The following is a 13,565-nucleotide window of genomic DNA, read 5'->3' on the forward strand; positions in this document are numbered from 1 at the left end:
ATCCTCCCAACAAGAAACCCTGTCCCTTAGTCACTCCTTCTCCCTCTCTCTCCCGCCCCTGGCAGCAACTAATCGACTTTCTGTCTCTAAGGGCTTGCTTATTCTGGACATACGTACACATGGAATCATACAATATGTGGTCCGGCTTCTTTCACTCAGCATGTTTTCAAGGTTCATCCATGTATCCATGTGGCGGTATCAGTGCTTCATTCCTTTTTTCCCCCCACTTCATTCCTTTTTATTGCTGAACAGCAATAAAATGGAAAGTATATGGATGGACAACATTTTTTTATCCGTTCAATAAAAATGGGGCTGTTATGAATCCTGTGAACATTCGTGTACAAAATTCAGTGAGAACACAAGCTGTGAGTTCCTGGAGTGGAGGTGCTGAGTCACACTGTAACTCATGTGATTTCCTGTTTAACATTTTGTGGAACTGCCAGACTGTTCCAAAGGGGCTGCACCATTTGCAATCCCACCAGCAATGTTGAACTATACATTTTTTAAATAAGTAGAGCCATGTATTATTCAGGGATGCAGAAAACAGGAAACCGACCTCACATTTGCTTATGCACAAAAAAAATAAAAGGAAAGGAAATTTCTAGTTCATGTAACTGGAAAGGAGCAGACCTTAGCTACACGTGCAGTGGGACTCAAAGAGTGTGAGCAGCTGGGCCTTCACTGAGTCTGTGGAGTCACTTCCAGTTGGGATAAGGCTGAAGAAAAGATGCTACTGTTTATGGTATGAAGTGATCCTTTAAAGCATGTGGAATGACTTGCCTAAGACTTCATACCTCTAAGTACTAAAATGACTCCTGGCGAACTGTATTAGTAAGATTATTTTACAGGCAATGAATTTCAAAACACTAGCTTTCATCAAAGTATTGATAATTTGAATAACATAGATTTGATTTTAAATCTAGTCCTTTCGATAGGACTCTACTGTTCAGTAGCCAGCATGTAAATTTGTACCCCAGCATTTTCATACTAAAAGCAACAGAGCACATAGGAAATACCAGGACTCAAATTAAACTTAGCTAAAGGAGAAGCTTTAAAGTTAAAATTTTTACCAACTAACAATTACAAGAACAATTACAATTACTTTTGAAGTTTGGGTTGAATATTAGCATTTTAAGACTAGTATTTTTGAAATAGGAAATAGAGAAGATGTACTTTTTTTTTTTTTAATGTATCATAGGTGACCAATTTTTATAGAAGAATGAAACTAAAAGGCAATGCCATCTACCTCTTCAGTACTGAGACTGGATTATAGAAATAATCGTATTTATTTAACATTTTACAATTAGGTCAAAAGATAATCACTCACTTTTTCAAATGTGGGTTGGGTATTCCAAGAAGAGATAGTTTTCGCTACTTTCTAAAATGAAAAATTATTTTTATCAAATTATGGTGAGAAAATTTCATAAAAATGCATCTTAAAAACTTTTAAGTGTAATTTTATCACTTTGGCCTTTGAAAGTGTGCCCATTTTAGGAACTGATTCTTAAAAGTTACAAACGAAGCAAAGCACAGAATTACAATGGGTAAGACTTGGATTGTATCACCAAAATCTACACAGACATCATAAAGTCAGTCACCCAATTTCACTTTAAACTTGTTTATTTTGCCTTATAAATGTCATTAACCTTTTGTTTGCACACAATTTACTAGTTAATTTATTTTGAAATATATCTAATCATATAAGGTTTAAAATGAGGTGACTTTACTCTTAGGAATCACTTAACTACAATTAAAATCAAAGGTCTACAGGGAGTACTAAGGAAGTGTTGGTGTTCAAGATCTATTACATTTGTGCTTCACAGAGGGGCTTCCAGAGCATTGGGAACTGTGATTCTGTCAGAATTCATAGTAACATTAAAACTGTGCAGTAAGCCATCAGAGATAATATCCTGAGCAATTTTAAATATGTGAAGAATTTGGGAGCAACAAAATCTCCAAGGTGATCTTAGAATAATATCAGGGAGGACTGTTACAGGATTATAGTTTAATCAGAAGACACCTACCCAATTGTATTTCTATTTTATTTGGAGAATGGCTAGCTGGTCAACTAAAACCTTGTTATGGCTTATTTTATGTGTCAACTTAGATGGGCCCTGGGGGGACCCTGAGATTGGTCAAACTGGGTTGGTTATACTCGGTGTGTCTATGGGGGTGTTTTGGATGATATCTGCATTTAAAAAGGTAGACTCTGCGAAGCAGATTGCCCTCCTTAAGGTGGGTGGGCCTCATCCAATCAGTTGAAGGCCGGAATAGAACAAAAAACTGACCCTCCCCCAAGTGACTGCCTTTGGACTTCATCTGCAACATTGGTTCTTCCTGCCTAATGGCCTTTGAACCAGAACATCTTTCCTTGGGTCTCCTGCACCATTGGCCGACCCTGCATGTATATACATACCTCCTATTGGCTCTTTCTCTGGAGAGCCCCTGACTTATACAGGCCTCGGGGACTAAAACATGGCTCCGAGGCCAACACTGGAGGCAATCTCGGCTAAGTGTATTGGGCCTTCACAGGTACCCTGGGCAAGGCTATGCCAACAGATGAACACACCTGAGAACTGAAAATGCAAGAAAATCCTAAAGCTTCTTTGCAAAGCATTTATTTTCTCAGAAGGTGTCAACAGCTTTTATAAACCACCATGATAACTGGTTTGTTTTTAAAATGATTCAAACTGAAGAATGACTGCAAAAGTGGCAGGGGAAAATGTCTGTTTATACATGTAATTTCCGAAACTCCAAGCCTTTAAGGCCATGTGAGGAAGCTGTAGAGCTGAGGCACAAAGTAATCCTTGTAGTGTCGATCAATGAAACCTTTTCCGCTGTTGTGTACAAACCAGCAGGGAACGTCTGTTCCAAACACTGTATCTGTTCGGTAGTCTTTCTGGAGGCCTCTGCAAGGAAAGGGGCATGGACGGTTAGGGCATAGAACAAGGCACGCCAGCCTGCCTCTCCCCAAAGGACACACTCTCCCCTTGCTGTTCATGGCGCCCCTTCTAGCACCCTATCTGCTTGTCCCCACCCACCCACCCCCGCTCCCCACGTCACAGGAAATATCAGAGTTGGGGACTTGGTGTTGCAAGGACAGAATAAGCAGTGTGTCCTTAGAAACTGACCAATATGGACTTTTCCAGCAAGGGAAAGAGTGCAAATTAACGTAGAAACAGAAAGAAGGAGGGAACAAAACAGGCGTGTTGTGAGCTGACCTCACATGTTACCTGCAGAATGAACACGAGATGCCTGTCACTTTCACTGTATGGATGTGTATTTTCTGTAAGGGTGTGCCAGCTGTTGCTGAGAAATTCATGTCTTTCATTTAAAGGACAAAGGAGCCAGTGATTTGAAAAGTTATACGGCATGTTGCCATTCATGAGCTTTATGATTTATATAACTGTGTATGGCCCACAGGTCAACTCGGTTTTAGTGGTGCATCATTGGGGGCTTGCAGTAGACGAAACTGAAGCCCAGCATTTCCCTTTGGTCATTACAGTCTAGTAGATGCATGTACACTAACTTCAGAGAACCTTAGTACTATTACTAACTGTTTACCATTTCTTCCAGAAAATGTGCTTACCGAGCGCACTGCTAACTCCCTGATCTCTAGTAAACCGGTGCCAGTTGGGTGGTGTACTTGCCAAAAGCTCATTGTTTTAGTTCACGAATCTATTTTTGTGGTAGTACGTATTATTGTAATCTTATGGTTTAATTATTATTGTAATTTGATGGCTTAATTAAGTCCATGGAAGCCAATGACACTGGTGGGCAAAGAGAGTCATTTCTGATAAAGCAAAGTTGGCTGCTTTGTAAAAACTCTCAAAGGGCAGAAAATGCTTTAAAATGATACCGAGTTAAGCATTGGTGAGAACTGTAAAAGACTGAGAAAAATGAAAAGTATAAGAATTGTACACAGCATGCTTTACAAGTAGCCAAGTTCTCACTCCAAAATAGCATATGGATATAGTTTGTGTAAGAAAAGCTACACAAAAAGACATGCAGTAGATTCATACTTAAAAAGAAGGCTCTAGCTTTAGTATAAAAATACACATTCTTTCTCTTGCACTACGGAACATAGTAATTTTTATGATTTCCTTCTCTGAGCAGCTTTTTCAATTATCCAGCTTGTGACCACAGGGCTGCCACTGTTTGAAGGTGAGGACAACTGACCAAGTAATCTTGGATTCTACAGTATGTACTTATGTATGTAGACATTGTTTTCATTTCAGACGGACTGTCTGTAGTGTCCTTATGCACATGTTACATATGTGTCTATTCCTAATGAATTCTTTGATTTGACATAGGTCATACTTTAAAAAAGGAGCTTTTCTTACTCTCCTGTTTGCTGTGTGAGTCCAATCCAACTAGGAGCCCTTTTCGTTACTGTCATATGCATCTGAGGCTTACCTGGTGACAACCAAGTTTTGTCCTTTCACCTCCATGCTTGCCTCTGGCTTCTCGGGGTCCTTTCCTGGCCGCTCATTGAAGATCCGTATCTTTGGCTCATGCATGAACTGGCCTAGTGAGACAAAGTCCAGATAGGGATTTATACATAACCCCACGGTAAAGAAGAAGACAGGTGGGTCATTTGATCCAACCCACCATTTGGTCCTCCCTCCAGAATTTCTGGGGTAGAAAGACATATTGAGAGGAAAAGGGCACAGCAACGGGTTCTCCTGAGAGCAAATCCGTGCTGCTCACCCCGTGGTCACTGTATATGAGGCTGATCTACTGAACCAGAAATAACATCGAGCATCCTGATGACAGGGGGTTAAGGTCAGCCAGGGAGAGCACAGCTCAAATCAGAAACAGCTTTGTGACGTCATATGCTTAAATCGGAACCATTCTTTAAAAAGAAAGTTTACCTAGGTGTCCTGCTTGTTATTACAGACTTCCTAAGCCAGTCTACTTCTCTTCAGTTAGAAAAAAGTCTTTAGCATAAAACTTAAACTGTATCTGTCCCTTCTTTGAACATGCCCAGTTTGTAATCCTGGTTCCGGGAAAACATTGTCTGGAGCAGTAAAGGTCCTCGCTATAGCATTACTGAGTCACCCCACACGGCTCTCTTGGGCTGTAGTAATCAGGTTGTTTATTTTCTGTATATTACGATGTTTTGACATCTTCATAAACCTGTCTCTCGGTGGAGAGATTGCCCCGCCTTGGGCAAGCCAATTCTGAAAGATAACAAAGGACTCCGCCAGAAGCTTGTCCTGATATGCAACTAACCAACCCAGAGCCAGATTCCCTACGGCCTGTACAACCCAGAAGAAAGCATTCCAGGGCCAGATGCCAGGCAACTGGAGACCACCCTCTAGCTCAATGCCCAAGGGAATCATTCAACCAACCAAACTTAAACTACCCTGCTCTGTCTTGTCTTCCCACGGAAACCCCAATAATGGCCTGGCCTGAATCTACTGCTCATTCTTGCTTCCACTTCCTGACCAAAATCTGGCCTTCCTCCTGTGGCCCCTGTGTGGCCAGCCAGACCTCCTATTTCCAGGGGAAACAGTGAGTGACAGTCCATGTTTCTTCCGGTGGCATTGACTCTTTGGGTTGTTCACTCATCAGCTTTATAAAGTAAGACCCTGTGCTTTTCAGTTTACCCCTGTCACTTTCCCAAGTTCTAATCAGTGTCACCCAAAGCTGCTCACGACCTAGTGTGGCCCCCACACTTGTCAGGTGGTCGGCTGAGACTTTACCTATCAGTCCATGCGCTTTAGGTGAAAACTTGTTTGTGGAGGGAATGTAGATCCCCAAAAAGTCTACGTTGGTCGGATGCTTCTTCCACACGCGATGAAGTAACACAGAGAAGGACATCTCCTTATCGAGAGTGATCGTCACTGTCTTCTCTTTCTTCACCGAGACAAATACACTAGCGGGAAAATTGCAATGGGGTCAATGATTCCAGAATAGACTCTAGAAAGTCGTCCCTCTCATCCCTAACATGCACTTCCCATCCCTCCCAGTACAATTCCACTGGTTCCTAAGAGATTTACCATGTTTTGGTCACAGAATGCTGTTTGAACTCCCAGCTCTGAAATTCTACCAATGTATGTGTTTGTTTAATTACAACAATTAACAGATACTAATGGGAAGAGATCACTCATTAGACACAATCACAGTGTTTCTGAGCATATCTGACACAGAGCCGGCTGTGGATTTCGGTTGATGGACTCATTCACTTACCCAACACGTATTTACTGACTACCTACGTAAACGCATGCCGGGCAGTAGGCTAGCGCTGGGGCACCAGTGACCGAACACATGGTCCCTGCTGCTGAACAGAAGAGTGGGTAACCAAATTTTTTTGAACCTCAACTTCTTCGTATTTAAAATGACTATTTTAAGGTCTATGTTTATGTTCTGATATCTGGAATGATTTATGTAATGTGTCAAGGACAGGCCCAAGTGCAGACATAGTGACACTTGCCTCTGACTAATGACCTGAGCTGTGTCAGACCAGGACAAGATGGATGTACGAGAGCCCCGGCTCATGGTGATGGTCTCAGTGCTGATTTCTATTTTCATGTCTTCACTTCGGAAATAAAATCCCAGTTTCCCAAAATAGGTGCTTAGTTTTCCATTGTTGGGTTTCTTGGCACCAATGAGCTGTCCATTGACCAAAATTCCTACAGAGAAAAAAAAGTTTTTTTTTTTTTTCTTCTCTCTCAAGTGCCACTTTCTTTTTTCATGTGTGGGTACCATAATTCAAATTTATAAAAATTGACAGTATGAGAAAATTATTATTCTGTTTATATAACACTTTTTCCTCTGTAACTCTTATGTTATAACTATGCTTTATTATAGTTTTATTATATTACAAGATCTGCTAGTTCATACTGAATGAGAGTAGTTTATAATAGTTCAAACACTTAGAAATATATTCATAATTCATTTCTTACTAATTATTGGAATTTGGGAAATAGAGGGCTTCTATTAAGGTGAGGAAGAAAGCTGGCCCAGTGGCTCAGGTGGTTGGAGCGCTGTGCTCCTAACGCCGAGGGTGCTGGCTCGATTCCCACATGGGCCAGTGAGCTGCACCCTCTACAGCTTAGATTGTTAACAACAGCTCTCCCTGGAGCTGGGCTGCTGTGGGTAGCCGGAGGTTGGCGTGAGCTGCCGCAGGCTGCTGTGTGCCGCCATGAGTGGCTGGCGGCCAAAGTGAGGGGCTGTGAGCCGCTGACCGACCACCGCAGGCCTCAGCTGGGGGGAGTGCAAGGCTCATAATACCAGCATGGGCCAGGGAGCTGTGTCCTACACAACTAGACTGAGAAACAACAGCTTGAACTGGAGTGGGGGGAGGGAAGGTGGAAGAAGGGGGAAAAGAAAAACAAAAGAAAGAAACCCCAGGTACCGACAGTGAAGCATGACGATGACCTAATTGTCTAATTCAAATATGCTATTTTTAAATTTTACCTGATTCTGGATCTGAAACAAGGTTGAGGATTTTTCCAGGGTCAGAGTCAATATTGAAACAAATATTCTTTTGGCTTTTTGGTAGGTAAATGATGAAGTGTGGGTCATTTTCAACTGGAAAATATACAAAGAAAATGAAAACAAACAAACGAAAAATCATAGAAGGGAAGACGATTTTGAAAACTTTTCTATTCCTGAACATCTTTACTTTAACAAGAACAAACATTTATTGTGCTTCTACTATATGCTAGGTACTGTTCTACTGGGCACTGGGGCCTAGCGCAGTGGATACTTATTCCGCAGCTATCACATAGATACTGGGCTAGAGAGAAAAATTAATAAGAAAGACACAAGGAGTAAGACACATACATACACACTATATATACATATATATACACAAATATATATACAAAAAATATACATATTTTAAGAAAGGAAAAAACTATTAAAATTATAATACTCAACATATACCAATAACAAAGGATGAATACAAGTCGCGTTTGACTTTTGCAGTTACAAGAGGTGCTCAAACTGGTTACCAGTAGTGTAATTGTAATATTTTTTTTCCTTTATTAAAATGTATATACATTTTTTTGGCACACATATACTACATAGGGATAAACGCATATACAGTGAAAGTGTGTATAGGTAGGTACAATGATATGTATTTTATTAAGTAGCCATACACAGTATATAAAAATAAAGGAGAAAAAACATTATTTGTTGGCATACAGATTAATATTAATCAATTTCAAGAGCAACGAAGGATCAAGTTACTCCCAAGAAAGTATTCCTTTGTGGCGGAACACCATTATTCTGGCTGATCTTATTTGTTGGTTGGTTTAACCATTCAACAAATATTTAGTGAGAAAAAAGCTATGCACAAAACACTGAATTAAGCCATATTTGGTGCCGCTCTATATAAGTCCTGGTCTGTGGCTTCAAGAAAGTAACAATTTAATGAAGGAGTGACAGAGATTCTCTCCTGGACCAAACTCTACTCAGACTCCCCTGAACTTTCCAAGTACACCTTAACTTTTGGACTTCCGTGTTCATCTCTGCATTGTTTCATTTAAGCAAGAATCCTGCCCAGTCAGTTTAACCAGAAACCCCACCCTCCACATCGGATCACTATCGATATCTGATCAGGCCCCTCATCCCCCACCACGCCCCAGGTGATGTCTGATCAGCTGGCCTGCCTTCAGCAAGAATCCTGTCAGGGCGGTTTAGCCAGAATCCCCTTCCATTGTAGAATGTTCCCTTGTAGAAACCTTTCACCCCACTCCTTGTCTATAAACTCCCACTTTCCCATGTTTTTATTTGAAGTTGAGTGCAATCTCCCTCCCCCACTGCAGTGGTCCTTCAGCCCATCGGCCCTTAAATAAAATTCTTCCTTACCAGGCTTTCGCAAATGTCACAAATAATTTTTTCCTTTAACAATTAGAACTTTATTTTTTCTTTCATAGAGGCAGACAGAACCACTCATGTAAGCTAGAATAACATAAATGATACAACAATGGCCTAAGCGCAATGCTCTGAGAATAGAGATGCAAGGATGCTTGACTTCACCTGAGCAAGTTGAGAAAGGCCTTAGAAAGGAGTTGGGTTTTGAACTTTTAAGTCTTAAAAGCAGGAGGAGAAAGGGGAAGACTACGACACAGAAGAAAGAGAGGGATTTTATTCTGAGTGGACAGAATGAGGAACAGAGGTAGAAAAGTTGATGATTTGTTTAGAAAGGACCTCAGTGTGACTCGCGGATGGGTTCTTGAACAATGTAGAAAAAGATAACACTAAAACTGTACGTAGGTGAATGAAGACAATGGAACACCATGCTAAAGAACGGACCTTTAAGCTGTTGGGTAACTATTAAAGGTTTTTGAGAATAAAGGTGACATGATTCAACCTTCATTTGAGAGGTTACTGTTCTCTAGATATTATCACAAAGCTCCTTACAAACATGAAGTCAGCTCATTCTCACTGTATCCTTAGAGGACAGATGACCTCCCCGAGGTCACATCACGAGTGAGTAAGTGCTAGAGCTGTGACTCACAGCCAAGCTGTCTGACTGCAAGTCCATTCTCCCAACCATTCTCTGACATGCTCGTTCATTTTCAAGTGTGTTTTGAACCTTGAAATCAAGGATAAACTAATCCAGAGCAGGAACAAAAACTTGTATTTCTTTGCACCCTTCACACCACCAAGCCCATGCTGTGTATTCAATAAATACTTGGTTAGTTGATTTTGCGTTGGAGCTGGGCACTAGAGGGCATCATTAAAACACAGAACAAAGGTTCCCAACTGCTTAAAAAAAAAAAAAATTAAAAATCATTTTATTATGCTATCCTCTTCCTTCCTCTACACAAATATGGTATTTTGAAGCATTCTGTTTGAAGGAAAGTGTTTTTATTAGAGATAACAGTTGGTTTTGCCATTTTAATTAACCCAGATCCCACCAATCAAACCTTCTGATAAGCAACAATGAATCAGAGCTGCCACATTGAGTTGATATTATTCTAGGCAACAGAAACAAAACATCATGTTTAAGTTGGTCTGTGCAGCCTTAGATTTTAATTAGGGTGAAAACAGATTGAGTGCTCCCGTGACTGACTTCATAGACCCCTAAGGGTCTGCGATCCATGGGCATAAGACTAGCCAGTGTTTATTGAGCTTCTCCTGGGAACCAGGACCATACCTTATAACCACCTTGCAGAGGAGGTAGTATCATCCCCATTTTATAGGCAGGCTACCTTTGGGAGGTAATAAAGGGTTAGATGAGGTCACGAGAGTGGTTTCCCATGTTGGCATTAGTGTCCTTATAAGAACAGATACCAGACAGCTCTCTCTCTCTCTCTCTCTCTCTCTCTCTCTCTCTCTCTCTCTCTCCCTCCCTCCCTCCCTCTCTCCTTCCCTTCCTCCCTTTCTCTGGCTCTCTCTCCAGAAGTCATGTGAACTCACAGGAAGATGTCGGCCACCTACAAGCCAAAAAGAAAAAGGAAATCTACCATGCCGGCACCTTCATCTTGCACATCTGCTTCCAGAACTGTGAGAAATAAATGTGTGGTATTTATTTACGTGGTATTCTGTGGTATTCTGTTATGATGGCCCAAGCTAACTAACACACAGAGTTATCGTCTTTCAATGGAAGGCAATGATGCCTGCAACAGTCACCTATTTTACCTGGACACAGCAATTTTATTACCACATGGAAGTGCTCCCTCCACAGATTATGACCCAGTTGAATCTGGGAGGTGAAAGCCATGTGGAAGTTTTCTTACCTCTCATCACGTGGGGAGGAGTGATCTCAACCGGGGGAGCTCCAACAGCAGGCATTGGGGTCCTTGGTGTTGGTGAAGGGCTGACCCAAGATGGGAGTGAACTTGGAGCAACTTTGCTGCCGTAATACAGGGCACCTGTGTAGGAAACCTTTTTTATTCCTGACTTCTCTCTCCTATGGCTCCCTCTGTCAAAACTGTAGGCCTGCTGTAGGGCTTTCTGCAGAGTCTGGGACGTGGGCTGGGGTCTGCAGCAGGAGGAACTGCCCCACAGAGTTGGGGAAGGGCCCATGGGACATACTAGGCCTGTGGGAGATAATGTCCCATCCATCCACTGAATTAGTCATCACCTTCCTGATCTAGTCCTGTTTACCCACCAAACAAAATCCTGAGCAATTTACTTTCCCAAAGAGGTTCTGTATAGATTACAACACATTTATTTTGCTTTCTGATCTCGAGTCCATCTCATTGTCTTTGAGAAACAGCTGCCCGTTCACCTAGGCATTTTATCTAGGCAATATAAAATCACCTATAAACACCAGTTTATCTAGGGTGAGTGTCTCCCTGGATAAATGTAGCTGTGAGGCCCCAGCCTGTTGAAACGGGAAGGTGAGAAGTCAGAGTTCCTTGAATCCTGGGCCACCGTGGTATAGGTGACATCTTGCTTGGACAAAATTAAAAATTCAGCAAGTGATCCCTCTCGTATATGCAGGTCATTCTTAAGACTGTGTTTGAACAGTCCCTGAGAAAGAGGAAGGAAGGAGGTGGACAAACTAAGGTCTTTTAAACTTGGGCGCAGTCCCTCGGGCATGCCTTGGGACTTTCCGCAGGACATAGAGGTCATGGATAGTTTTTAGGGCAATTTCTAGGTTCACAGCTTCCACATCTGCTCTTTCCTAAGAAAACCCCTTTCTCCTAGTTTACAAGTGGAAAGCATGCTCTCTCCCTGCTTCCTCTCACCAAAAACCTCCTGGGAACCAAAGCATCCTTTTGAAAATTGGTGTAGTGCCAAAAAACAGAATGGTTCCAATGACTGAGAAACATATCTGTTTGTTCTCAATTCTTTGTTCCCTATAGAATTGGAGTAGGGTCCAAGCTGTCATCTGATAGATTAGTAAAAATAATTTTTGAATTATTTAGGTCGGTGTGAGTTTTGTCATATAATTTTGAAGAAGGCCAGGTAAGTGGCATTCCTATAACCAACTTCTTTACATTCCTATCTACTTATCTATGTCAACAAGGTTTATCAGGACTTATGTCAATAAAATATTTTTTAAAAGTAGAGTTGATGCTGAATCTTGTCTCTTTCAATCTATTCCGAAATAACATTTACCCATAGATTCATGAAAAATACACCCAGCCACATTTTTCTCATTAAGAGACGATGTCCAAAAAAATATCCCTTCTTATGTATATAGAAATTTATAACACATTTATGTTATTTTGATCAGTTGTCTACTCATAGTAATTTTAATAAAACTCAAGCCAGAAGAAAACTTTGAACACTCATAATCTTAGGGTCACCAGAAACTGAAAATATTTAAATTTGTAAACATGTTTTTCTTGCAGTGGAGAAGGATGATTAATAACAGGCTTTCAAGTATAAAAATAGGTTATGTTAGGATATGATTCTGCCAGGAAAGTGGAATGGGAATATAAGGTCCACTAGAAAAAACGAACAATATAAAATTTCCAGTAATTAACATAGAATTTGTTCATGTACTTTTTTTAATGGACGATGATGTGTATCAAGTTAGGTATTGAATTTCACTGGACACACTTAAAACAGTGATGTCACAGTTTTATATAGAAAGCTCAACCTTTACGTTGTGCCAGAAATTAAATTCATTGCAAGTACTTAAACAACATGGAAACTTTCCAATGCCGATTTAAAAACTGTATGAAGGGGTACATAAGTTTGGAAAATTCCTTTGGAAAACATGTGAGCAAAAATGTTTGATGATCACGGCAATAAACCATCCCCAGAGTAAACTGACAGGAAGAGCTGAGCACAGGGACAGGCTGGGGAGCCAGGGGCGGACTGGGTGCATGAGAGGCTTGGGGGGGCACAAGCCCTTGGCACAGGCTACGAGAGTGATGTTTCTCCACTGGATTGAAACACTGACCTGAGCAGCAAGAATGATCTTGGGGGGGTGCGTCGGCCAGCATGCGCTCGTTTCCGGCTTCATTCTCAATCACCATAGCAGTGAGGGGGGTCACAATGTGATGTTCCAGAGACATCTGCAGGATTGTTTTTGTAATTTTCCTTTTGGCAGCAGCTGTAGGAGCCAGGCTCCTGTATTCAGGAATTAGAGACATTACAGAGCGTCACTATATTTCAGGCTGAGTGGAAGTCCTACAACCCCACCACTTCTGATGTTCCACCAGGCAAAACAGAACTATGAAGCGGTCGTGTTTTATCTAGCCATGAATTCCTAGGAAATTTTTTCATGGACTTAATTTTGTTGGAGCAGTTTTAGGTTCACAGCAAAACTGAGTGGAAAGTACAGAGAGTTCCCATATACTTCCTGCCCCTTATCTCCTGCCCCATTGTCACCAGCCCCCACCACATGGGACATTTGTCACAATCGATGAATCTATATGAACATGGCATTATCATACCAAGCCCACAGTTGACATTAGGGTCACTCTTGGTGCTGTACATTCTGTGGGTTTGGACAAATGCATAATGACATGCATCCACCATTACGTATCATATACAATAGTTTCATGGCCATAAACATCTTTCGTGCTCCACCTATTTATCCCTCTCCCAACCCCTGATCTGTTTTATAGGGGATTGTTTTCTAAAAATCAGTATTTAACTTGTGCAGCAATTTGCTATCTCCTTTTAAATGCGCCCAGTGT

The 13,565-nt window shown here is 41.3% G+C and overlaps 1 protein-coding gene across 1 annotated transcript in view; it reads right to left on the reverse strand.

The window, feature by feature from the left end:
* Window positions 1-2,602: 2,602 nt before the first annotated feature.
* ITIH2 (inter-alpha-trypsin inhibitor heavy chain 2) overlaps window positions 2,603-13,565 on the reverse strand; it is a 31,007-nt gene continuing 20,044 nt past the window's right edge. Inside the window, exons 15-21 of the mRNA XM_019738211.2 lie at window positions 12,824-12,993; window positions 10,701-10,835; window positions 7,426-7,539; window positions 6,440-6,638; window positions 5,709-5,881; window positions 4,417-4,528; window positions 2,603-2,909 (exon numbers count right to left, since the gene is read on the reverse strand). Coding sequence (XP_019593770.2) covers window positions 2,762-2,909; window positions 4,417-4,528; window positions 5,709-5,881; window positions 6,440-6,638; window positions 7,426-7,539; window positions 10,701-10,835; window positions 12,824-12,993 — 1,051 coding nt within the window. The 3' untranslated portion in view covers window positions 2,603-2,761. The remainder of the gene's footprint in view (window positions 2,910-4,416; window positions 4,529-5,708; window positions 5,882-6,439; window positions 6,639-7,425; window positions 7,540-10,700; window positions 10,836-12,823; window positions 12,994-13,565) is intronic.

The sequence above is a fragment of the Rhinolophus sinicus genome, linkage group LG02 (assembly GCF_036562045.2).
Source record: "Rhinolophus sinicus isolate RSC01 linkage group LG02, ASM3656204v1, whole genome shotgun sequence".
NCBI classification, from domain to species: domain Eukaryota; kingdom Metazoa; phylum Chordata; class Mammalia; order Chiroptera; family Rhinolophidae; genus Rhinolophus; species Rhinolophus sinicus.